This window comes from Acinonyx jubatus, chromosome D2 (genome assembly GCF_027475565.1).
Source record: "Acinonyx jubatus isolate Ajub_Pintada_27869175 chromosome D2, VMU_Ajub_asm_v1.0, whole genome shotgun sequence".
Classification (NCBI taxonomy): domain Eukaryota; kingdom Metazoa; phylum Chordata; class Mammalia; order Carnivora; family Felidae; genus Acinonyx; species Acinonyx jubatus.
In genome coordinates, this window is record NC_069393.1 from 79,751,310 (window position 1) to 79,777,932 (window position 26,623).

General features: G+C 51.8%; 1 protein-coding gene and 1 long non-coding RNA gene across 3 annotated transcripts in view; one reads left to right on the forward strand and one right to left on the reverse strand.

The window, feature by feature from the left end:
* The window catches only part of LOC128312686 (uncharacterized), a 34,781-nt gene extending 15,531 nt beyond the window's left edge, over window positions 1-19,250 (forward strand). Inside the window, exons 2-3 of the long non-coding RNA XR_008292288.1 lie at window positions 12,528-12,820; window positions 15,027-19,250. This is a non-coding gene — a long non-coding RNA (uncharacterized LOC128312686). The remainder of the gene's footprint in view (window positions 1-12,527; window positions 12,821-15,026) is intronic.
* Window positions 1-26,623, reverse strand: part of ADAM12 (ADAM metallopeptidase domain 12) — a 341,670-nt gene that overhangs the window by 84,439 nt on the left and 230,608 nt on the right. For both annotated transcript variants that reach the window (XM_053207586.1, XM_027063359.2), the window contains exons 6-8: window positions 13,172-13,358; window positions 5,373-5,438; window positions 4,236-4,307 (exon numbers count right to left, since the gene is read on the reverse strand). In XM_053207586.1, coding sequence (XP_053063561.1) covers window positions 4,236-4,307; window positions 5,373-5,438; window positions 13,172-13,358 — 325 coding nt within the window. The remainder of the gene's footprint in view (window positions 1-4,235; window positions 4,308-5,372; window positions 5,439-13,171; window positions 13,359-26,623) is intronic.

A 26,623-nucleotide genomic window follows, 5' to 3' on the forward strand; every position in this document is an offset into this window, starting at 1 on the left:
CTGACACGATCACATTCTGTCACTTGTAGCCAACCTAGAAGGTTCTAATCAAATGAACAAATCAATATCTTTCGGAATAATAAAGGGATAAGCAGAACCCTTCTTCGGGAACTTCGTTGACCATTCTCCTCACAGCCAGAAGTTAGCTCACCAGAGGTGTCACAGGAAAGATCTTCTAAAGGAAGTTCCTCTTTTACAGCCTTGTGATAGAAAGTCTCGGGTACCCTGCCCAAGGCAAGTATTGTCATTGCTATTCTGTCTCTCGTCTGTACACATCCCTGACTTCAACCTATAGCCCTCCCTCCACAAGCAGATCATCCTGGGTCAGAGGTAGGATGAGCAATTCTTCTAATGGCTAAGGGATAGTTTTATCCAGGGCGAGATGAGTGGTCAGGGCAGAGGGAAGAACTCCGTGTCGCCCCCAACTACTTTCCTGCCCCCTAAGTGCGTTATGCTAAGGAGGTGGCTCTGTGCCCAGGACCCGGGGGGTGAGGACACGGGATCACCTGGCTGGCTGTAAAATCTTCCAACGCCCATGAGGGGTGAGGTGGTACACAATGGGAAGGTCCTCATTTTCTGAGACGCCCGGTAACCAGGCAGAAACAGGTGACTGATGACAGCAGCCAAAGTTAAGCTCCAGGTGTGAGCTCGTCCCATTTTTCCTCTACCAGGATCCGGGCCAACAAGTAACACAAGTCACAGAAGCTCCGCATTTGATGGTTAAGCCCCATTCCAATGTGGTGAGCCAGAGGGCAATCAGCTCCCCAAGTGTGGGCCTCTGACCCTGGTGCTGAACCCGCTGAGGGCAGGCTCGCCGTTTCCCCTGCTCATCTCCCCGCGGTCATCTGGTGAGCACAAGGGTATGACTGGGACACAAGCTACATCGCAGAACGTCAACTGGGTTTCAAGCAGATGACAATTATGGGCATTACATTAATAAGTTCATGAGACAATGCTTCGACCCAAATGCTGCCCAACAGCTTGTTTTTAATCAAGAATTGCTCGGTCTGTGATATGTGGAATTTAAGAAACAAAACAGATGAACATATGGGAGGGAAGAAAAAAAGAGAGAGGGAAAGAAACCATAAGAGACTCTGAACGACAGAGAACACACTGAGGGTGGATGGAGGGAGGTGGGTGGGGGATGGGCTGGGTGGGGGATGGGCAGGAAGGAGGCCACTTGTGATGAGCCCTGGGTGTTGTATGTAAATGATGAACCACTGAAATCTACTCCTGAAACCAATACTGCAATTAACCAATAGTTCATTAAAGGAACTAATTAGAACTTAAAGTAATTAGAGAGAGAGGGGAAAAAAAAGCATTGCTTGGTCTTGTCTGTGGTATCCACTCGTAAGCTCCCAGCCCAGGCTTCCTGGGCTGAACGAAGTTCCCGGACTCCTCTGGAATCCTGACGGCATGCGTCTTGGCTGCTGCCTTTTGACAGAGGGACCACACTTCCCACTGTGTCAGGCACAAAGGTAACAGTGATCAGGAGGCAGATGGGTAAGAAGTCCAGTGCCGATGCCCACACCGCCTTGCTATGCGACAACCTCAGAGCCAATGCCCTGTGTGGGCTTCAGGGTTGTCACCTGTGAAGGGGACACTGTGTTTGCCTCCGGTGAGGGCTGTATGGAAGGGACACTAAGGTTTGTATGGGACTACGTGTCATTGTTTCTCAGAGCTGACGTTGGTGCTGGCCAACCAAGGAGCTTTTCGTACCATGACGGGTTACCATTTCTGCTGGCTCTCTCGGGTCACATCCTTACCACAGACTTCACACATCAGCATATCACACACGGTCCTTCCTCTCCAAATCGGCGTCACTGAGCAAGTGTCATGCGTGCTACTCCTCCTGAGTCATCATACACAATCCTGCCTGCTGGGAGCGTTCTTCCCAGGCTGCTGATGGCTGATACCCGTAACCACAGCGGACACTCAGCGAGCACTTACTACGTCCTCGGCGCAGCACTCAGGACTTTCCACGCCGCGGCTCTCTTAGTGCTCACGACAGCTCCATGAACCAAGAGTTAGCATTAACCCCGTTTTACACTCAGAGACACCGCGACCTGAAGGCTCGAGGCACGACTGGCGTGGCCGGGATGTGGACACGAGCAGAGTGGGCCTGGCGCCCAGATTTAAACCGCTATGTAGCACGGCCACTTCTGTGCGAGTGCTCAGGCTCCCTTCCAAGATGACCCACTCTGACTGCAGGCCTGGGGAGACGCTCGACGGGGGCCTGGCGGCTGTCTGCCTGGCCCACGCAGCCCAGGATGGGGGTGGACACGATCCAAGAGCGGTGGCATCGAGTCGCCCACGAACGCAGCGGCGACAAGGATTTGCTCGGCTCCTGCTGAGTGCCGGGCTCAGCAGGGGCACCAAGAACAAGGACGAGAGTCCCCTTGCCCTTGCTCAGAGGTCAGCAAGAGGCTCAAGGCTGGGGACTCCTGGCCATTAGGACAGTTCACTCCAACAGACTGAACTCCCAAGAGAGGGCAGAAACCAGGGATTCAGAGGGGGCTGTGCTTGAGGGCTCGAGGGAGGCTTTCTGGAAGAAACGGATCTGAAAAAAATGGGTGGAATTAAAGGGAAGCCCCTGCGGGGTCCGACACGAGAACTCGCATCCTTCAGGCAACCGGCTCGGGAGAGGGGGAACAAAGACTCCCGTGAGAGGGGAGGTACCTGCAGAAATGAAACGCACGGAAGACCAGCCCTTCCAGAAGTAGGTCACAGAGGGTCAGCGCTAACGGACCTGCGGCTGGTGCTAACTTCTTGAGAAGACGTGGGACAGACTGGAGGTGAGAGGTTAAAGAGGCCAAGCGTGGGCGATCACACGCGTCAGGGCTCTGCCCTGCCCTGCCCTGCGGGATCAGGACCTGGGGAACATCCCTCGGCTCCAGCGCCCAGGCCTCGCTCTCGCCTCTGAGCATCAGACCCGCCTCCTGTGTTTTACTTACGGGGGTGGGGGGTGTGGGGTGGGGGGAGTGGCCTGGAGGTTTCAGAAGGTCACCTTTGCACTAAATCACTGCCTGGTCTTTCGGCCAGGGCTGTCGTTCTCCCCCTTCCCTTCAGGCCAACGCAGCCGGCCGGACAGCTGTTAACATGAAGTTGCCCCTGGAGCGGTCGTCGTTTTGGGGCCGAGATGCTGTCACTTGCAGCAATGCAAAACTGAACCTTGGAACACTGGCCAGAGCCCAGGGCTCCTCAGTGAGCAGGTTCGGAGGCACAGAGCATCTGGAGGAGCCCGCGGACCCCCAGCAGGGGCCTCGGGGTCTGCTGGGGGCGGCCCGCCTACGGGTGCTCAGCAATTGAACTCTCTCTCGGCCAGAAACACAAGAACAGCCAGGCTGGCAAATTCCATGCAGTCCGTCAGGTCTTTTCCGAGGTATGTTGTTCTCTGATTACCGGTGCAAGTTATTAACAGCTCCCCAGTTGCCAAGGTGCCCGGGCAGCGGTGCCTTTGGAAGCTTCCAGGCAACTCCAACGTGCAGGCGGGTGTGAGAAGCCGTTTTAGACCGAGAGCCAGCACCAGACAGCTTGATGGCTCTGTTCCGCGGGGTGCGTGGAGAAGGGCAGGTGCTCACACAGCTTCGCCCTCTGCTTGTGGACAGGTAGTGTAGGGAGTGTTGCTGAGCACACGCTCCCGGGATTAGACCAGGCTTCTGGGGTCTCCTCTAGGTCTGAACCACCTTTGCCAAGGTTGGTTGCCAAAGCTCCCAACCTCTTTGAATGGGGGGGGGGAGGGGAGATATTCCAACAGCCGAATGAACCAAAAGCCAATGGCCGTGTCTCCGGACCTTGGAGCCCGCGTGTCCATTATAAATGACAGCCTGCCCTCGGCGGGGGGGGGGGGGGGGGGGGGGGGGGGGCACTGGGGAGCAACTCGGGGAGACCTGGGAGGAGACGCACTTAGGAGTTCCCCAGAGGGTCGGATGCGTCCTACAGGTTTTCCAGCTCTGATGGAGGAGGGTTCCCCTCACGCTGGGTCTCTGGCCAGAAGGGAGTCTGGAGGGAGATGTAGCCCCAGGCCACCGCGGTCCAGACAGCGTGCATCTCCTGTAGCCATTCCAGGCCCGGGAATTCTGTGCTCAGAGGAAGGGGAAGTCCGAGTTCCAGCCCAGGACCAGAGGCAGAACCGATCTCACTGCCAAGTCAGACGAGGTGTGCTTCATTCCCTGCAGCTCGTTTCTAAACATTTACGTGATTTGAGTGATTTAATTACCCCAAGAAGAACTTACCTTGTCAACGTGATTAGCGATCTCTATTAATCGCTGCTTAACTTTTTCCAGATCTTTTCCTTGCCTCTGAAACTTAATAATTTTAAATGTCAGCATTAATAACGGCAAGAATATCCATCGAATCTCATCTTCCCAGCTCCTGGAAATGTGAAGTCTTGGGCTTCACACACCACCCGGGGCCCTCCCCAGTTTACGGTGAAATGAGTTCCTGTCCTGATGAGTAAATTTCCCTGTCTGGGGACTTTCTGAAACTCCCTGAAATTTGCCCAAGCCAAGCGCTCAGGAGACAGCCACTTCTGCGATTTTTCTAGCCTCACAAATGGTGGAGGCTGTGACATGTTTTGGCGGAGAGAACAGACAGCAAGAAGGCAGTCCAAAGCCATTTTTCATATCATCAACTTGATTTTAACATCCTCAGAAATTTCCTTTATATTTGTTTTTAAAAAAGAAACAGTAAAAGGAATAGAAGCTCACGGCCACCAGTCAAACAAGGCAGAGGAGGAGGGAGAAAAGTTAATGAGGTCCCCTTCTCCCCTCAAATCTGACCTTCCTGAACGGGAACAGTTTTCTGAGAAACGGTCGAGCCTGTTTCATTCGTAGGTGTCGAGTGAGTTCACGAGAAAAAGTCACCTCATCCAGACCATGTGGCAGAGGTGAGGAAGGAATTCAGAGAAGATCATCTCAAAACAGCTCACCGGAAACCAACGAAAGGAAGAAAGCTAACGTAGCACCGAAGCACACGTCAGTTTTTCTGCCGTGTCCCTGCAGCCTGCATTCGTTAATTCATTTCGGTTTGGGATGCGTCGGACATTTTTAAACCCAACTTTCCCCCCAAATGCTGTAGAGTACCTTCTTAAGCCATCTGCCATTTCCCCCGAATACTTCTGTTTGGGGACCTTAGCCACAGGGCAGTCCTGCCTTTACTGCAGCCTTTGTAATTATTTTGGATTATCAGGTGCATTTGTAATATTTCATACATTGTAATACTAGGAAACCGCTTCAACGGGTTGTTTCCAATGCTTTTAAGGGCTCATAGAGAATGAGGTTAATCAGGGCGAGGGATAACTTGCTCAATATTTTCTTCTCCCTATTTCTGTTTTTAACCAACTGTACCGAGAAGTTTTATAAAGCTCTTACCTCTCGGTTGTCCGCGACAATAACCAGCTCTACGTACTTGGTCATCTTGAGGGTCTCTCTTTTATGCTGCCAAAAGTAAACACGGACTTTAATTTCCCATAACACCTCTCCGCGGCTTCCAGAACACTGCCTGTATCTCTGGACCCACACCCTTTAACTGAGGCGAGAGACTCCTCACCACCGCCACCGGCCCTACCCCTGTCCCCTCTGAAGTTCACCTCCAACCCCGACAACCTCTGGAAAACCTTCCCCACGTGGGTGACCGGCTTCCATTTCCATCCGGGAAATCCTTCAAGAGGAATCCCGCCTGCCCTCTGACTCATTGATGGCGGCAGGACGAGAACGAGTCAAGAACGTTATTACACGAAACATGCACGTAGACGAGTCAGACCAAAGCAACTCTCCGGAACCCCAGCCAGCCGATGGCCATTCATTCTGAGCCACCTGCGGCACATGTGAAGATCACTACAGAAGACGATGCCATCCAGTGTCTCATGTGTGTCGCCTTCCCCTCTATGGCCTACTTTTGGGGGCAACACTGAATAGCCCGTTTCGGGCAGCTTACTCCTCGGGGCCGATCATGCGAAAATCTAGTTAGAAGCAAAGGACGAGTGGTCCGGACAATGGGGGACGGCCAGGCTGGAACAGAGTCGGGCAAGAAGGAGGTGCTAAGGGTAAAACCAGAAAGGATCAAGAGTAGCAAGAAACAGTGTCAAGAAAGGAAGAACGGAAAGACTGAACTCCAGGCCCTGGAGAAGGGGGTTTGGGGAGGGTGAAGGAGCGGAGAGGAATAGAGAGACTGTGCACCAAGGGGCAGGCACGGAGGAGAGGGCAATGGCAGACGTATGACTAGTGAAGGCAGCCTCTGAAGTGGGTTACATTTTAATCAAGCTTCCTCAAAAAACATTTGCACTCTTCCATGAATTACTGGGAGAATCCCAAAGGCACTTTTAGGAGAAAAAGAGCAATTCCTGGAGGGTGGTCTCAAAAGCACACATGAAAAACAAAAAAAACAAAGCCTTCTGCTTCTGCAATGAAAGGCAGTTGGAGGAAACGGGGGTCGAGCTGGGTTTGGTCCCCGCGACGGACGGGCTGGTGTCTGCGTTAACGATCTTGCTGCCCAGTTAAAGCTCTTGTGCTCTGACCATGCTTTCAGACAACGGCACAAATGACCAAGGCATGCTTTGAATCAGCTTTCCAGTCACATAAGCCCGAGGGAAACATCTTTTATAAAACAAATCCCCATCAGTCCGGGATCTTCAAAACAGGATTTTTACAAGAAAAATGTTTGTATCATAGCAGTGTTCCTGCTCGCCGCCCAGCTGTGCTGATTCATGAATTTAGGTATCCCTCAAGAAATCTGGAAACCTTATGGAAGAGGGAAAAGGTATCATTTCTCATATTTTTACCACGTTATGAGAAAAGAAGTCAAGCTTCATGACCATGTGTTACAGGCAGGCTTTATGGTGATAGCTGTGGACTCAGACGGGAGAAAAGATTAGCCCCGGCTGTACCCGCTCGTGTACCCCAAATGCGACACCTTTGGAAGGGGTGAAGATCTGGCCCTTTTCCCTTATCGCGGTGTGAAAGACGCAGAAGTCTCCTTTTCTCCCACGACTCTGCGATTAATCATGAACAGATTCAGCGAATCCTCCAGGAGAAAATACAGCTCTATCACAGAAGAAATGAATTAATCTCCTGTTGAAAAACTCGCAGGAAGGGCCTTGGTTGTTCAGGCACTTACACCTTTCAGACCACGAAGGGGTGAAATGAATGACCAGGGGATTTTTCCAAGTGGCCTTGGATCATCATTTAGAAAATACACAATTCCAGATAATGAAAACAAACACATGAACGCAATTTTCCTGTCTCTGCAGTTTTCAGAGGAGTCCAGATTTTCTCATGAATTCAGAGAATTGCAAGCTCAGAGAGAAGCCTAACCACATAATAATAAAAAGCCATGGGGGAGGGGCCGGCTCATGGCCGCGAACATTCATTCCTCCGTCAGCGGCACACAGAGAGGCTTAAATTACCTCCGCATGATTTTGACCTATCTGGGCCGTCCAGTTTAAAAAAAAAAAAAAAATCGTATGTAAAATTTTTGATATGCAGAGCAACATTTGAAACTGGTTGCTTGATTGAATTTTCACTCTCGGGGTTATAAACAAAAGCCCTTCCCCAAACAGACAGGAACATAATAAGCCCCTGAACGTGGCCCAACAGTCTCGGTTCCAAGGTGGAGACCGAGGCGTTCTCGGAGTCTTGCTCAAGAGGGAACCAGTTCCTGGGCCTCTTGAAGTTGTCACAGCCAAGTTCCCGGAGACAGAATATCCCCCAACATGCTACAGCAAGAACTTTGGCCCTGGGGACTTAACCCAACCCAAGTCAGAAAAACAAGCTGAGATTAGGGTTTCGATAAACTCTCATCGAACCTCCTTCCCCATAGGGGCCAGACTATTTGTGTATCATTACTCGCCCCACAAGTATTTACTGCAGCTCTGTGTTCGGCGTGATGTTAGGTGCTGGGGATACGGGGACGGACAAACAACCTAAGTTAAAGTGCTCACGAGGCTCACGTCCCAGGAGGGGCCGGGGGATGGGGTGACAATAAAAAGTTAGCAAAAATACAGCTGAGTCTGTGGAAGGTGCTGTTGCCATGAGGTTAAAGATGGGGGCGTGCGACTAAAGCGGCTGCGACCTAAGGAAGAGAAGTAGGTATGTGTGGAGGAACAGTGTTCAGACAGATGGAACAGCAACAGCAGAAGTCCTGAGGCTGGGAGATCAGGCGGTGTTAGAGCAACAGGCAGGACGGCTCTATAGTCTAGAGCGGAGGGAGGGTTGCGGATGAGACGTGCATGGGGCAGGGGCCACGGCAAGGAGGCTGAAGGTGACCTGAGAGCAACAGGGAGTCCCTGCATGTGAGGTTCTAAAAATATCACTCTGGCTGCTGGGAGAACGGATTATTGGAAGACGATGGTGGAAGCCAGGAGTGCAGGTGATGGCTGGCGACCGCTGGGACAGCAACCATGGAGATCAGAGAACGGCCTCCAGCTGACTGGGCTAAAACCACCACCAAGAGACAGTAACAACGGAGCCCGGGCCAGTGTCTCCAAGGGTGGCAAGATCGGCAAATTAAACAGATCAAAAGTTTGGTGTATCTGCCTCTGAGTAGAGAAGGGTCATTGTTGGCTCGCGCGAGGCTCTTGCCTTGACTCCGAGGTCACTTTGTGAGTATTTAGAAGCTGAGCCCTGGTTCCCGCTGTGTGAGGTCTTCTCCTGCATCCTGGCAGTGACTTGCGTGGGGGTGAAGCACACGGGCAGCGTGGGGGGACAGCCTCCGGGGCCCAGCCAGGACGCGGGCTGCAGAAACGACCAGCCGAAGAAGCGAGAAGCAAGAAGAACGGGCTCAGTCCGGTGAACTGAATGTTAACGGGACAAGTGGAGTTGAGTTCAAAACGCCAGTGGCACCAGCGAGATCTGTTATGTATTTATCCAGGGTCTTCATCGATTTGGGTCTTAATAGGAATCCACACCTGGAGATTCTGGGGGTTCGGCTCACACTGATGGATGCTCAGGACTCAGGGCCAAAGAAGCAGCTGTGGAACTGCCTCCGTTACCTACCAGCAAGATCTACGAACGAACGACCAAGGGAGGGATGGATATGCAGATGGTTATGTCAGAGAGGAATTACGTTACGCCTGCTGCAATCAATGAGGTCACGTGGTTCTGGCCACTTCCGGATACTCCACTATCCTTAGGCTCTGCGGAGGACGGGTAGGATTATTGCCACTCCTGTCACCACCGCAACTGTGTCTTCTACCAAACCAATAGGAGAGGCTGTCTAGAAATCAAAAGCGGTAGCCCTGGCCCGTTTCCGAATGGCTACTTTTTTCTTTTTCTTTTTTTAATGTTTATTTATTTTTGAGCGAGAGAAAGAGCGTGAGCAGGGGAGGGGCAGAGAGAGAGGGAGACACAGAGTCTGAGGCAGGCTCCAGGCCCTGAGCTGTCAGCACAGAGCCCGACGCGGGGCTCGAACCCACCAACCCCGAGGTCGTGACCTGAGCCGAAGTCGGACGCTCAACCGACGGAGCCCCCCGGGCGCCCCCGAATGGCTACGTTTGAGGAAACACGGCAGGGTCTCCCCGACCAGCTCAGCAGCCTGAGCAAACACTGTTTGCCAGAGGAACTATCGCCTTTTGCATCTGACTCATAATTACCCACACTAACAGAGGGGAACCTCAGCACAGATAATCCCCAAAGAGAGGATAATTCAAACACAATTTACATGTGCCTTTGGGCCGTATTATGTGCTTTTCCTCCTGTAGCAGATTTACCAAGCCTTCGCCTATAGCTTGCTCAGGCCGGTGTTCAAATGAGCTTGCATTCTCGAATGGCTGGTTGATGGGCAGGGAAGGAGGGCGGTGAGTCTACAGGACAGCCGAGCGGCAGGGGCTCCGCGGGTTGCGGGGGCGCGATCTGACTGCGAAGCTGGAGACGGCAGGCGCCCTGCCAGGAGCAACCTGGGTCCTCACTAACACCGAATGTAGAGCCTTGTAAAAATGACAAACAATACCTCAGGCTCACAGTATAGCCAGTGCAAACCCTGAGCGCTGATTTATTCCTGCTGCTCCGGGCAGGAAAACGCACGTATCTGCAGAAAAATCTCAGCCTGCAAACCAATCTTTGCAACAGTCACCAGAAAATGCTGGGCGAAGCCGAGGGCGGTCACCGTAGTGCATACACAAGAGGAGCAAGCCGCAGTGACACTGATTTTGTGGAGCATAAAAGAAGGCGGCTGTAAGTGAGGCAGGTGAGCGGCACGTGACTCGAATGTGCCCCTTTTGTATTTACCCGAGAGGCCGTCCCAGACCATCTCGCCCGCCGTTCCAGTTCCCAAGGATTCCCCTTCTTTGAAAATGACGTTTTTGTCTCATTTTCATTATGTAGATGGACTTGAAGTCACAGACATTTTCTCTTCCGTGAAAACAATCGCAGCGACTTCTAGAGCAAAACGTTGAGGACGGAGCCTTCGCTTTTCAATTTAAAGGTCCACTTACACCCCAATATGCATTGTTAACAAAACGGCGCTGCTGGTCTGGTTTTCTGCCTTCCTCCTGAAGCCAGAAGGACTGGAGATTACGGTGCCAATCGCAGGTCGAGAGAGCCCTGAGTTTAAAGAGTGAAAATGTGGCTGGCGGGCGGAGACCCAGGTCGTACTTCCGCACGAAATGGCAAACGTACTTGAGTGTCATTGACGCCGTCAGGTTGTAAATCTCGCAGCACGGGTGCCGGGGTCTCAAAGCAAAGCACCTCCAAAGCCAAATGCAAATGTTCTACTTGTTTACGACTGGAAGAGCTACCGATGCATCACCTCCTCTCTGAGGTCTGGAATGGAAGGCAAGAGTGTCGCAAGAGTGAAAGAAACGTGCCCTGGGGACCACAGAGGCCAGACTTAGTGACTCCAGCTCTTAAATTTGTCACTCTACCGTGCGGGTGGGGGGGGGGGGGGATGCAAAAAAGCAGGATGAAAACTCCCTGGAACTGCCGTAGGCAGGTGTGTGTAGGGGGGCGGATTTTTCAAGCTTTGCTCCCTGCGGGGGGGGGACGTTCAGTCTCCACCACTGAGTCTCAGTGTCAAGGTGGGCCACAGTCCCAGACGGGGGTTCTTACCCTTCTGCGTGATGCACAAGAGAAGGAAGAAGAGTGGCAAGCACCTGTCATAGAAAATCTTGTGAACAGGAGCTCCCGGGAGGCTCAGTCGGTTAAGCGTCCGACTTCAGCCTAGGTCACGATCTCGCCGTTCCCAAGTTCGAGCCCTGTGTCGGGCTCTGTGCTGACAGCTCAGAGCCTGGAGCCTGCTTTGGATTCTGGGTCTCCCTCTCTCTCTCTACCACCCCCCCCCCCTGCTCATGCTCTGTCTCCCTCTGTCTCAAAAATAAATAAAAACATTAAAAAAAATTTAAAAATAAATAAACATTAAAAGAAAGAAAATCTTGTAAGCATATTAAAAATTTTTTTTAATGTTTGCTTATTTTTGAGAGAGAGACAGAGAGAGAGAGAGAGGTGCAGAGAGAGAGGGAGACACAGAATCCGAAGCAGGCTCCGGGCTCCACACTGTTAGCACGGAGCCCAACTTGAGGCTCGAACCCACGAACCGTGAGATCATGATCTGAGCCAAAGTCAGACGCTTCACCAACTGAGCCACCACAGTGCCCCTAAAATCTCGTAAGCATATTAAGAAATAGAGGATGTTAGGGTCACACGGGCAGAAGACCAGGATGGAGAGAATCAACGACATCAAAATGAAGGCGAGGGGAACACTCTCTAGTCACAGCTGCGAGGGATATTTTACGAAGGAGAAGAAATCGTTTAGGATAATGTTTACTGGTGGAACTCAGACAAATGACTGGGAATGAACGAAGGGGAATGATATGTGTGGAATGTTGAATGCTAAGCAGTGTAACATTCAAAGTCAGGAAAGACAAAATGTGCTGTCTGTTAAGTGGGACCCTGAAGAACATGTCCCTGGGCCATCTAATTATCACACATTTGACATCATATTTATGAATTCCTGATTTCTTGTCAAAAGGGGGACAGGAAAGCCAGAGATGAAAAATCAGGAAGTTGTTGACAACTTCCTATCTGGTTGTGCTCATTGAAAGGCAGGGCCCCAGCCAAATGTGGCTACCCTCCTCCTTTTTTAAGAGAGTTCGCGGGGTGCCTGGGTGGCTCAGTCAGTTAAGCATCTGACTTCAGCTCAGGTCATGATCTCGTGGTTCACGAGTTTGAGCCCCGCGTCGGGCTCTGTGCTGATGGCTCAGAGCCAGGAGCCTGGTTCGGATGCTGTGTCTCCCTCTCTCTCTCTGCCCCTTCCCTACTCACACTCTGTCTCTCTCAAAAAATAAACATTAAAAAAAATGACACCCCAGTAAAAAATGAATAAATTTGTGCATGTTTAAAAAAAAAAAAGAGCGTCCGCTCTGGCTCGTGGGGCCCACATGATGCTGGACGTAAAAGGGTCAGGCAGTCATTTGGGGTGGAGGTTTCGTGGCATTGCCCACGGGCTGTTGAGGCCTCTGTGTTTCTGTCCACTTAGTGGGGAGGGAGGTTAGCGGCCCAGACTCCATCAGGCAACGACTCTTTCCATTTCTGTAGAAGAAGGAGAGACCTTTGATGAGCAGGCCCAGGAGCAGGTGGCCAGAAAACACAGAGAGCTTGGACGGTCTTGGGAAGGAAGGCCAGGCATTGGCATCACGGACCGGGCTAAGCAAGGCTCCTCAGCAGCCCTGCGTGGCCAGGACTCTGGTCACCTCTGCACGGGCACGCAGGCAAAGACTGGGAATGGTACGCAAATCACAATGAAGACCCTATTTGTAAACAGACTGGTGGATGAAGAAACCTCCAAATTGTCTTTCTCCTGTAGCAGCAGAACTGCTGGCCAAGGGCAGGTGAGGGCCTGTTCTTGCCTTGTTTACGGAGGCGGGTGCAACGGTGGGGGTGCGACCATGGGTCCGTGCCCCCGTAGGTTCAGACACGTAACGAAGGGTGATTTTGTCGGCCTCTGAGCCCGACTTTATCATAGGTTAATGACACCAAGACTGACATTTGCAAAACAACGATGGAGGTTTCAGCATCTGGGTTCGCTCTGCACAGGTGATGGCAACCGCTCCAGATAAAGCGGGTAACTCCATCCCGCAGACACAACACCCAGACAGCAAAAGTCCTCCAGATGCCCTCGCCCTGGGTGCCCCCAGCTGGAGTCCCCACGCCCCCAGGAGCACGGCCTTGGTTTCCCCTACCCTTCTTGCCCACATCTGGGAGGGCGGCGGGAGCCTGGTCTCTGCAGCCGGGGCAGACGTGCCGTGATGTGATCCGCAGGACCCCCAGGTGCCTCTCAGGTTCTCCACCGGGAAGAGCTTGTATTCATTGGTTTCATTTTTCATTGGTTCCAAGAGATACGTGTTATTTTCAAATGTAATAAGTCCCCTGTTGAAAAAGAAAGAAGGAAAAAAGTATATAATTTTTAAAGGTAGCTTCTTGTCTACGGCCAAGGCCCTGTTCTTAACAAGGGAAGGAATGGCAGGAAAAGGCCAATTTATTTATATCCTCGGGTTTTAAGGCTATTTCTGCGCAACATGTTTGCATGGATTTTCTTCTTGCAAATGTTTTGAAAACAATCTGGGAAATTTTTTTGTTTCAAATATTTCATGGTAAAGAATAGACTGCATTTAGCCTCTCTCTATTTTCTTTTTTAATTTCAATTTACAATTTTTTTTTTTTTTACTGGCAAAAAGAGTTGAGAGAAACGATGTTTCCTCTGCCTTGGAAAATAACTCTATCTGAATTAGCAGGTGTGATTCGGGAGGGAAATCTTTTTCTTTAAAGGCAAATTCCTGCATGTGAATTATTCAGTCTGGTCCACTACGTTTCCTAAATATTTGAAAGGATTCTGATGTAAGGTTGAGCACCCACTTCTACTTATTTGTGGGAGACGTGTCAACAAAGGAAGCAGTGTAAGGGCACAAAGCATTAGGACTGCTTCCTGAAGGCTGAGGTCTGTGACTTGGCTAAAGGTGGATCTCTCTTTATAGGAGAGAGGACTGCTGGGAAACATCCTGGGCCTGAGGTTGACAAGGCGGCCTTAGGGGTCTGGCAGTCTGGGCCTAAGGTCCAGCTCTGCTACTTACTTATAGTGTGAACTTGACCTCTTTGACCTTGGTTTCCTTACCTGGCAAATGGGATAGTAATACCTATTTCTCTGGGCTGCTATGTCATCTAATGGAAACTTTTAGTCCTGTGGACGCCATAGATCAGTGCTTAAATGGTAGCTGTCCTCTTTGTTATTAACAAGGGCAGGTCTGCGGTTTAGGCTTCTTTCTATTAACGTGTTATTCCAAAGACTGACAATTTCCGGAAGGTCCTGTGCTTTGATAACACATTTGCCCACACACTGGCCATCCGTGACTCCCTGATAGGAAATATAGCATTAATATGATAAATACACTTCTGCGAATGACAGTAACTCCTTAATTACTGAAGTAACTTCAATACTTCAATACAAAGGAACTTTGAAGTAACTTTTCGATCTGGGAATAAAGGTATAAATTCTTTTAAAAAACAGACAACTTTGTTACACATTCTCTGCCTTGCAGAGAGAGAAGGTGGCATCATGCCAGGGACCACGATGCGCGTCTGCCCTTCTGGAGCACGACAGAGCCGAGGCAATGTTCCGCTTTCCAGAAATGAGCAGCGCTAGCCTAAGGCAGTCAGCTTCCTTCAGGTGTTAGGGGAACACTGCCCTACATGATGGTTTCTGTTTCTCTCTTTTCCAGTGTGGGACGATAAAGTAATTTAAAAGGCTCTTCTTGGTGTTGAAAGAAGGATTTTCTTTGGAGAAATGGCAATTTGAGTAATAGTAAATTGGCAGCTTTAAGACTCTTCCCACGCAATAATGGAAGCTTCTAGAGACTTCCATTATTTAGCAAGGTAACCACAACCTCTCCGCTAGAGAAATGCCTACCACGTCATGTGAGATTTATCGCATTGTAAACAGACACGTCTGACAGAGTGAGCCTTAACCTTTTTGGAGACCTGAACCTTTTTATACCCTTCTCGCAAAAATTCACACAGGCACATGTCTACGATATTTTGCAGGTCACGTCAGAAGATTCAGGACTATGGATGAGGTCCACAGGCTCAGGTTTCAGGCAGTAGTTCTAACACACGGTTCACACTGCCTCAACTCAAGGACGCCTCAGTGCTGAAGAAAGAGTTGAAAAAGCGCATTGCTCCATTCCTCTTCTCCAGAAAACCTGAGCCTGTTTCCACAAGAGGGACCTTAGAACATGTTCCTATGTCATTCATTACTGCTTATTTCGGCTCTTCGTTCGTGCTGTGCTTCTCGTTTCAAAATTTTAGCACATGCGCTGTTAAAGCAAGTGCCATCTTATGCTTATGGATGGCCCATTTATGGGTGAATAGTCACTCTTCGAGTTGAATAGAATGACAGTATTTCAGTACTCACATAGGATGGAAGGAAGAGGTCTGAGTCACATACCTATGTTGAACACAACTGGTGAACAAATACACTCTACTCAGTTCATTATTATTCAACTGGTTTACTCTACCAGTCCAATGGAATGAAGTTATGGGCAGTGGGAAAGAGCAAGTTCATGTCTGGATGCTTGTGCCCCAATTAATGTCTTCACGTGTCTCCAGTAGACCGTACAGATAAGACTTTGGCCATCCTCTCTGTTGGGGCAGCTTGTATCTCTCTTCTTAAAAAGTTCTTCGTGAAACAAAACTTAGGTTTTGAAGTTTGGAACGGGTAATGGGGGATTTTTGTTTGTTAAAGTTGACTTTAAAGAACCTAAATTAAGACAGAGTACTTAAAAAAAAAATAGGCCAAGGGAATGCAGAAAACAAACACACTTGAAGGGAAAGCACAGATTTGCTAAAATACTGACTTTCTTGCCCCAAAACGAAGATGATCCCAACATTTCACTTCATACACCAACGTCTTCTATTTTGCGTTAGATTTAAATGAGCTGAACCCTCACAGTAAAACATGTCACCAAGTTCTAATCACGAGAAACAAATTACTGAAAAAGTTTTTCTACTTTATGGAAAAATTTTAGAAATTGTCTACTTAGTCATAAAAATGTTCTCATATCTCCTTTTATCTTTTAAGTCATCCAAGGGCCAGACGTTGAGAAACTGGGGTGAAGGCTTTCCCTTTGCTCCAAACAACTCGCAGCCTGTAATGCAGCTTAATTAAATAATTGCCTTGGGCTGTCTTGAGTATAATTAATCATTTAGCCCTAGAGGTTGCTGGAAACAACAGTGGACACAAAACTCAAGGATTCAGGGTTTGTGAGATGTAAAATTTTGATGTTCTCACAGCCCTTGCTGGCCCCGAGCTAGATAAGCGAGTGTAATTTAAGCTGAATGTCATAGATATTTAGTTGTAAACTTGGAGCTGGAAGTATCTCGGAGTATGGAATTTAAATCCAGCAGACTCTGGAATTGGGGCTTTTATCCCCGGCCAGAGTCGGGGCAGGAAAATGAAGACCATGGGTACCTTTTCCAGGGAAAGACAGGAGGATCCTGGACCGGCCTCCATGGTGGGGAGTGAGGCCGAGTTCTTGGGCAGTGAGTTGAGTATATGAACGGAGGAAAGCGGAAGAGAAAGGCATGGTTGGGGGGTGATGAGGGCCACCTGATGGCACTCTGTCTGGGCTGTGCTCATTGCGTTGACCACCCAATGGATCTGCACCCGGCTGTATCTCTGGCCGTGATCTTGACTGTCAAGGACACGCAGGAGGCAGAGCTGGGACCCGTGGGCCCAAGCCCTGCGCCTCTCAACCCTCACGCCTTCTTGCTTCCCTCCAGCACTGTTGTGAGAGGGAAGTGAGGCCTCTCGTGAGAAGCACGAGAAGGAAAAAGAGCCAGAGAAATGGAGTGGCTGCTTTGAATACAGGCAGCCTTCCTTAAAAGTTTAAAATCGTGGTGTTTTTCCTTCAACGGCAACGAAGAGGAATCTATTAAAATTTTAAATTGACTTTGTTAGCTCTCAAAGTGAAAACTCAGGAGGCCTATATTTCCTCCAGATAAGTTTTTGTTTTTCTCAAAATTCAGTTTTTAATCTCCAAAGCAGTGGCGCATCAGGCAATAACACAGCCTCCTGCTGTGGTTCTTAGTATGATCTTTCTTACGACTCCCGGGCAATTCAGAGAGTGGCGCATGGATTTTGACTACCTGTAATAAGGCAACGATTAGAATATGTGAATTTTCCGGACCCGGTTCCATGTTCAACTGCTAATTGAATTTTCGTGGGAAAAAAAAGACTTCTGGTCTCAATATCAGGCTGTCAGTCATAAGTTAGAACCGCGGTTGGCATGAAATCTAATTTCAGTCCTTTCCTGGGGGAGCCCATGGGTAAAAGTAATATCCCACCTCACGCACGCTGGATACAGCGATCGCAGCGATGTTACTGAACACGCAAGCCCCGTTGGGCTTATTTCCAACGAGCAATTTCCATGAGAACGACTCATGTACAATCAAAACAAATAGGCAGTGTCCCCTACTGCATGCAAAGCCCGGGCTAGCTAAGGTAGAACACACAAGGATATCTCACCCATGGTTCCCGTTTCAAATGTAATTCACGTCCGGGTTTGGGAGGCATGACAGAAGAGGTAAAACGTTAAACTATTATAAAAGATTTTAATAACAGTTGTGACTGGCACATCAGTAATAATAATAGCAGCTTACGATTTATGAAGAGACCACCCCGTGAGTCAGGCTCCTTTCTAAAAACAACAGCTTTATCGAGAAATGATTCACATACCATTAAGGTCACTCTTTTAAAGCATGCAACTCGATGACTTTTAGTACGTTCAGTGAGTTGTGCAAACATCACCACTGATTCTAGAATGTTTTCATCACCCCCCAAAAAACTATGTACCCATCAACAGTCACTCCTTATGCTCTCCCGCCCCATGAGCCAGGCTTTTGAATCCCTCTGTTTTCTCTAATATTTAGAGCAATCTTTTTAGAGCAGGTATCATGAGCCCCTTTCACTAAGAGGAAGCCAATGATAAGAGTCCAAGGTCACTGTAGTGGGTTGAATAGTGTTGCCCCAAAAGATATGTCTAAGTTCCAACAAAGGTACCTAGGAATGGAACCCTTGGAAAAAGGGTCTTTTCGGGTGTGATTTTTGCTCACGATCTCAAGGTGAGCTCATCCTGGATTCACGGTGGGCCCTAAATTCAATGACATGTGTCCTTAGAGAAAAAGGAGAAGACAGGGACATGGCGGGGAGGCTACATCAAGGTGGAGGCAGAAACCAGAGTGACACAAGCCAGGAAACGCCAAGGGTTGCCAGGAGCCGCCAGGAGCCAGGAGGGACCCACGGTGGATCCTCCCTCCAACACTGCTGACTCCTTGACTTCAGACTTCCGGCCTCAAGGACTGTGACAGAAGAAATCTCTGTCGCTCTAAGCCCCCAAGTTCGGGGTCGTTCGTCATGGCAGCCAGGCAACTCACCCAGTCACACAGCTGGTCAGCGGCACAGCTGGGAAGCCCCAGGTGGACGTGGCTCCCAAGCCCATCCCTCGTCCTTGGCCACACGGGGTGACCGGCCTTCTCGCCTTAGTCACCAAGGACTTACGCTGGGGAGGCCACAGCGGAGCTCGAGGGCAAAGGCCGCCCACGGGATGGGTGGCCAGCCCGGTGCTGACAGAGGGAGGGATCACAAATGGCCTGTGTGAAACACGGGGCCTTGAGGGGAGTCTGGGAGGATGGGGAGGGCTTGGAGGGCAGGTGAGTGGCCTTGAAGCAGCAAGAGTCGAGGAGAGAGAAAGGTCAGAGAGTGCGGGCGAACACTGAGGACATGGGAGCGTGGGTGCAGACGCACGGTGGGGGCCGCGGAAGGAAGGCAGGACACACGATGCAGGCTTTGTCTTCTGCCTCTCCCTTCTCCCTGGCTTTGGCCTTGGCTGCACCACGGCCTCGTCACGTACCGGTCCGCACCCTCCGTGCGCACTACAGTGTGCCTCTGATGCAGCTTCGGCCTCCTGGCCGCCAGGACTCTGCTCTTGCTGCGTGTCCCCTCTTTCCTCTGCCTGCCCCGCCCCCACCCCACGACGCTCTCTCAGATTCTGCAGTGTAACCGTTGGCGGCCACCCCTCTGACCTGCTGGGATGCCAGCTGCTTTAAGGCCCGGGCCATGTCCCCTTCCTCAGCGTCCCCACCTGAAGTCTTGTCACCGTTCCCGTGGCTGCCCTTGGCTGCAGTGACCTTCCGGGCTGGCGCTTACCCCTCACGGCCCAGCCCAGCCAGACCTTCAGGATCGCCCGGCATGCCGGTCCCTTCCGTGGTTTCCCCTGCGGTTTTGTGGACGCCCCCGCCTCACAGCCCTCGCTGCGCGGCGGGCAAACGCCATCTGGCTGCTTTCCATGCCCAGGGAGTACCTTCCTCGTTTGTTTTGGTTTTCCTGGCCCAGCGCGGGGACTGGCATGACCAGTGGGCGACCAGTACGTGAGCTGGTGAGCAGTGGCGTGTGCGGGAACCCTGGCACAAGCGCGGGAGGGGCGAGTGGGCCACGGGGAGCCGCGTGGCTTTGCGTGCAGTGGGGTGGCAGGACTTGCGTCAGGCTCAAGCCGCGTTTTTGAAACATGACCTTCTGGAATGTGCAAGATGGCTGTGAAGGAAAGGGCGGAGGCAGGAAGCACGGGTGGGAGGCACCGAAACATTTTTGGAGCAAGGGTTGATGCAGGGTGGGGACGGGGAAATGGGAACAGGAGACACTTTATGCGGAAGCGTGCGGGGGGCCGTGAGCACGACGGGGGGGGGGGGTGGTCATCAAAGGTCACCGGGGGCCAAGTTGAGGCGCCAGAGGCGGGCTGGACCTTTCATGGAAAAGAGGCAGGAGGGGAGCCCATCCGGGGACTGAGGAGTTTGGATTTGGAGGTTTTGGAGTTTCGAGGCAGAGTGGAGCAGGGGAGAGCCCACACTTGACCTTGGGTGACCTTCGGGAGGGACACTGGTGCCGCCCTGCAGAGGGAGCGGAGGAGCTGTGACCCCAGCACTGGCTGCCACAGATGATCCTGCAGGACTGAGGACTCAATGTCCCCAGGGGAGGAGGAGGCAGGGACACGGAGAGCCCTGGCCTGCAACGGTAGGCGTGGCCATGGGGTGGAGGGCAGGCCGGGGAGGCCAGCCCCTAGAAGAAGAGCGAGCAGAGGGTCCCAGTGCAGGGCTCAGGGCCGGGTTGGCTTCACCTCTACTCCTTGCCAATTTCTCCGTTAACATGGCCTACTGTGCTCCGGAGATTTTTAAAACAATTTTGGACAGGCTAGGACTAAGTGTCACCGACCACTTGATGGCTTGGGGAGAGCACGTTTATGCCACCAAAGGTGACTGGACACCTACAACAGGGCAGGTTCTACGTTGAGCCCAGGGCCCTGCCTGCCTGGAACTCACGGTCCAGCAGACCGGAAAGTAAAGGCAAGATCATCTCCGCGCACCTGACTTCCTGGCCCGTTAGACCATTTCGCCGCAGGCCATTTAGGTTGAGCCGTGAGGTCTGTAAAAAGCCACATCTGCCCAGGTGAGTGACCAGAGTCAAGCGACGAGGCGCCGGGAAGGGCGGTGAGCACACGGCACCGGACGGGGTAGAGGCCGTGGCTCATTCCCAGGCTACCTCGCTCTCTCCGTCTGCGTTTCCTCCTAAGATTCCTTTCCCTTCTCACCTCCTCAGCTGAGATTTCCGCTTCCTTTCTTCAAATGGGTCAATTCAACTTGTTTGTTGAGTTGCAAATAATACAATAAGGATTCCTCCATTAAAGCAGAGGGTTTGTTTGTTTTCGTTTTTGTTTTTTACAGTGTCTGTCTTTGCCTTAAATTGCAAATGCTTACTTTCCTTAGAATGGTTATTTCTGATTCCGTGGATCACGACACGGTCAGTGTTGCCCTTTGAAAACTAAGTTGACTTACTATCTTTCGATAGCAGGTGGCAAGAAGTATGTCTGCATTTCGTGCTATATTTGATTTCATTATATAAAATCTAGTGTGACGATTTTATATCACACGGTTTAAAGGAACACAACGATGTGTGCGTTTATTGGGGGTAACACATAGACTTGCATCTGAATATTTCTATGGAATTGGATTTTTGAAAGCATTTTGTACTGTCTCCCCCACTGACGGCCAGTGCTACGAGCTTCAGGTGCTACAAGCAACGTACCAGAAATGTTCCCCATCCTGAAGGTCCTTACAAGGTATGCAAACGTATAGCGAGATATACCAGTCAACTATCAACGGAGCGAGGAAGGATGGGTGCTTTAACACACAGATGTGAGCAGATATTTATAAAGTGTCGGCTCGCCCCTGCTCCACTCTCCCTCAAAAGTCCAAAATGTCCAAATCCAAACTCCTGGGTCCCCGGATGGGCTCTGGGGTCGGGGCGGGGCTTCGTGAAGGAGGCATCATTTGACTTGGTGAACCTTCCAGAGCCAAATGGGAGGTGGGGAGAGAAGCACATCCCACGCAGAGGGGCAACCAGGGATACAGACGGCAAGAACTGTGAGGCATGTTCTGGAAACAGCTAGAAACCAGTGCGGCTGGGAAGGGGGAGCTTCCTCACGGTAGAGGACGACGGGGCTGCAAAAGAAGACAGGCTCCAAACTGTGCAAAAGGCTTAGCAGGACTAATATGGAACGAGGGGTTAGCCAGACTTGGGACTGAGGTGGTTTAGCTGGACGCAGCCGAGCGACCCCGGGACCCCACTTCTGCATCTATCACCTGAGGAGTGTGACACCCACTGGCTCTGGTGAGCCAGTCGCACGAAGAATGCAGAGCCCTGCATAAATGCAGGAGATGCCTCCCTCCCTCTCTCCCTCTCCCTCAACAGAAGCTGGGAGGAGGAAAGCGGGGACAGTGTCGTTTGCTGTGGGATCGGCAGCTCCCAGCCGGGGCGTCAGGACGGGGCCCCGGGTGACGGAGCCTCTCAGCTGCTCCGCACCGTGGTGGTGATAACTCTGGCCTCCCCGTCGTGAAAGCAGAAACTGTAATGATGGACGCAGTCTGGCGTCCCCTGAATGTCACCACCACCCCACAGGATATGTGTGCATGCACATGTGTTAGTATGTGCGTGTGAGCATGCAAGTGTGAGTGTGCAAGGGCACGGGTATGACGGTGTAAGTGTGCGTGCATGTGCACGTTGCGCCCCAGGATCCTAACCCCCATGTCGAAGTACAGTTATTCTCATAACCAATGCTCGTCTGCAACTCTAGACGGCAGTTTCCTCATCTATCAACTGAACGGTGGGCTTGAGTTAGGTTTAAGCCGAATTTCAACCACCACGCCTGCAGGCGATGGCAAAACTCTTGGCCGATCCCCAAAGCGGGAGCCCCCAAGACTTGTCGTGCCAGACGCGAGTCGGAACCGAGCGAGCGGAGCGAGGGAACCGGAAATGGTGCCAGACGGTCCCTTCCCTCAAGGAGCTCCCGCTGCAGGCAGAGAGCAGGACGGGGATGGGAAGGTGGCATTTACGAATCAAATCAGGACACGGGGGAGTGTTCCGGGGCCGGGTGTCTGTCCTGGCAGCTTAGGGCCTCTCGGGCGGGAGCAGAGTTCTGTCCCCGGCAACGCGACAGCTGGGTCCCCGCGCTCTGCAGCCTGGAGGAGTCTCTGATGCTCACGGGGGCCCCCCCCCCCACGCTGAGGCAGGTGAGGTGAGGGGTGGGGGGCGAGGCACCGAGCAGGGAGAGCAAATGACAGATCAGAACGTCAAAGGAGAATCCCGCATCTTCGCCCTGAAACTGCACCGATGAGGACGGGGCATTTCGGGGCCACGTGCGATGTAGTAGAAAATTAACTTATGCCTGAACTTTGCACTTGGCTTGGAGTCCTTTTGAAGCAGGGACAGACTCCGCGGCTGCACTCACTTTTATGGCCTGTTTTCCACGTGGCACTGCATTCCCCTCGATTAAAGAGCTCTTTCCTTTTTTATCCTGCTTTCTACCCGGATCTTCAGGCTTCTCTCTCCTTATCGTCCTCCCCACTCAGCTTCAAATGAAGAAGGCTGACTTGGTGGCTTGTCCCCACTCTTCTCTCCTCCGGGATTGAGTTCTCCTGGCCGGCCCAGGTTTGATCGAGCCCGTTGGAAGCAGAGCAGGGTGTTCCTTCTCCGCAAAAGCAATCTGCTGGCCTCCAAGTCATGTGTCCCCTAGGACATTTGAGCTTCCCTCCACAGGCCTCAATCTGAATGTGTTTTGGGGTCACACCACACTGAATTTAATTTTGAATCCCTATTTTCTTTCTCAGAATCCACCGGCTGGGGCCGTGCTAGCTGCCTTTCTCCTTTGGTTCTTCCTCCAGTGAGAGCAGTTGATGGAACACAGCCTTTTCTCTGGTCTGATTCTCCACTTACGGGATCTCAAGGTTGACCACATGACTCCGGAATTTCTCTGTCCATGCACGGTCTGCTGCTTTTGTAACAACGGCACAACGATCTGGGAAGTCAAAATTCCCAGGAGCGCCATCTCCCCTCGGGGCTCCCCACCGCCGCTCCCACCCCTCTTGGTGGTTGACCCCAGATGGCCCAGTACCTGCTCTTCCGACTTTTCCTGAAACCCCAGCCGCAAGTATTTGACAGGGTTCCTCTTGGTTGGAGGAAGGTCTGTGCCAAGCGCCCGGGAGGGAACACTGTCCAAGTGCTGGAGACGAGGAGGGGTGCAGGCTGGGAATCGGACACCGCACAATCTGGGCAGAGAGGCTGACCTCTCTGTGTGGGAGGACAGCGACCTGCCCTTTTGGGGGGCAGCCCTGGGAAGTAGGATGGGAGTTGTGACCGAGGGGCGTGGCCAAGCACAGAGGACAGATTTATCCCATTTGAATATCACTCTGGGAAATACTCTCCAATTTTTCCTTTTCGTTTAAGAAAATTAGTTAATGTCACTGGTTAGGAAATCGTTTTTATCACAAAAAGGAGCTCTCAGGAATACCTCGGAGATACCCCTGTTTTCTTTACCCATCAAGAGTTTGAGGGACGCCTGGGTGGCTCAATTGGTTGAGCATCCGACTTCGGCTCGGGTCATGATCCCACAGTTCATGGGTTCGAGCCCCGCGTCGGGCTCTGTGCTGATGGCTCGGAGCCTGGAGCCTGCTTCGGGTTCTGTGTCTCCCTCGCTCGCCGCCCCTCCCCCACTCACGCTCTGTCTCTGTCTCTCAAAAATAAACAAATGTTGGGGAAAAAAAAAGATATCCTTAAAAAAAAAAAAGTTTGAGAAGCCTATGAAAAATCACCTGAAAATTATTATCAGACCGATCCAGATACGTCTGGACTTTGACGGTCTGAAACTTCTTCATCAATGTGTGGAAGGGGCTCATTCATTTCCAAGGATCCTGGCCCTCATTCGTCCTTTCTCTGGCAAAAGCTCACTGGTTTCCCTTGATGCACGCACTCTCCCCACTTTCCATTCCCAGGGTTGGGGATGGCTCACCCCCAGGTTGGCTCAGGGAGTTAAACCAGAGCATCATACCTACCACTGGCCACTGTGACTGCTTCAGGGATGGGCCTGGGACCCAGTTAGGGCCAATCAGCTGTGTTTTGGGGAACTCTGCTGAACTCAAAAGACAGCCCTCACTCTCTTACCTGCCCTCTGAGGATGTAAGCCCGGAGCTGCCTGCTGCCCACAGCCTCTCTGTGACCACAAAGATCAGCTGTGCATGAAAATAAAACCAACACAGAAGAAGGTGGAGGCCAGAGTAGAGACGGGGTGGACTCTGGTAGCATTAGTTAGACCCTGGATCCAGCCATGCCTGAAGCCACTCCTGGCCTTTTAAGTAGCATGAGACTACCTCCAACTTTTGCTTGTTGTTGTTTTTTTTTTTTTTAATTTTTTTTTAACATTTATTTATTTTTGAGACAGAGAGAGACAGAGCATGAACGGGGAAGGGGCAGAGAGAGAGGGAGACACAGAATCGGAAGCAGGCTCCAGGCTCTGAGCCATCAGCCCAGAGCCTGACGCGGGGCTCGAACTCACGGACCGTGAGATCGTGACCTGAGCCGAAGTCGGACGCTCAACCGACTGAGCCACCCAGGCGCCCCAGTTTTTGTTTTTTTTTTTTAAGCCAGTTGGAATTAGCTTTCCTGTTCTTCATTCACATTGGCCTTTATATTAACTTGAAGCCTTGAAGAAGCACCTGGTCCTCCATAAATGGCCTTTAAACAAACAGATTCATCTTTTAGGCTCCAGAGAGAAGCAAGGGTAAATTTTGGACTTTCCCTTTCCACGTGTGTACTAGAGATTCTCCTTTCAAGACTACTGGGTACCCCACAGGGCAGGGTGTCTGTGAGTCCCACATGTGATCTTTGCCACTATGGCCTTGCGGGTGTCCAACCCCGTTCCCTCAGGAGAGTACAGCTTTGCATAGAATGAGCCCAGAGCTACCGCGTGAGCATACCTCCCGCCTGGCCCGGTCCCAGAATCAAAGAACGTGAGACAGTCTCGAGTCTGATGGTGTTTCCGCCGGCTGCTCGCTCACGGTCAGGCACAGGGCTGGCTCTCCGATAGGTCGCTGCATCTGTTTTCAAAGCCACCATTTCAGCCGGAGACTTTATCTCTATCTTCACACAAGGAAACTGGGGCTCAGAGAGGCCCGGTGACCTGTCCACTGTTGCACAGCTGGTTCACTGCTCGGGCTGTTGTGTGCGAGGGCAGAAACATCTCGTGGTGGCCCCCGATCATCCGCCTTGAACTGGTCATCCGCCTTCGTCCCGGATGCCATCAGGTCTGACCCCATCCTGTCCTTCACCTCTGCTCGCCTCTGTCTCCCCCAGGAGCCTGAGCTCTGGCTTTTGCATGAAGACTGGGCCCTGGCCCCACACAGCTCTTAAATCTCCTGACCCCCAGCCTCATTCTCTTTGCCCCTCGAACCTTCCCACTGTGCTCTTGGGACTCACGGTCCATCCCCAAAGTACCCTCCCCCCGACTCTCTCCTGAATATCCTTTCACCTCCCCGCCCCAGCTGACACCTGGCTGGCACCACTTCCCCCAACAGCCTTTCAAGACAGATTTCACTGTTTGAAGTCCTTCCCTCGGGACCTCGGTGCCTCTAAGGTGAGCCATTGTCCTCGTTTCTGCATATCGTCACCTGCCACTGAGGTGCTTTGTCACCTCTACTGGTGCCCACCACGCCTGCTGGGCCCGCGTGTGTATGGCCGCCCCTGCCTCGTCAGTGACTTCCCCACGGCTTCCTCCGCCGTCACTCAGGAGCAGGGACTTGGTCCTTTCGTGTAGCTGTGCCCCACGCCACCTCGGGGGCGCGAGACTCAGACACAGAGCACTTTCGGTGGAGAAGGCAATGGTCAGAAGTGTGCAGATGCTACAGTCACCAGCCTCTCCAAACCCCCGAAGACGTTTCTGGATGTCTCTGGACGTCTCTGGACTCTTGCACGTCTGCAGGTGCCGGCTCCGTCCAGGCCCCCGTCCAGGCCCCCGCTGCTCGTCAGGATTACTGGGAAGGTATCTAGCTGAGCTCTGCTCTCACATGTACCCCCTACAGCCTGTTTTCAGTACGGTGGCCACACAGTGACCTGTGGAAACGGTAAGTCAGACCTCAGCACGAGGTTCCCGTGACACCCGTTATACAGAAGAGGGAGGCCAAGGCCCCTCCCGATCCCGCCCTTCCGTTCTTCCTCTGACTTCAGCGTCCGCTGCCTCCTTTTCCTGCTTCACTCCAGCCAC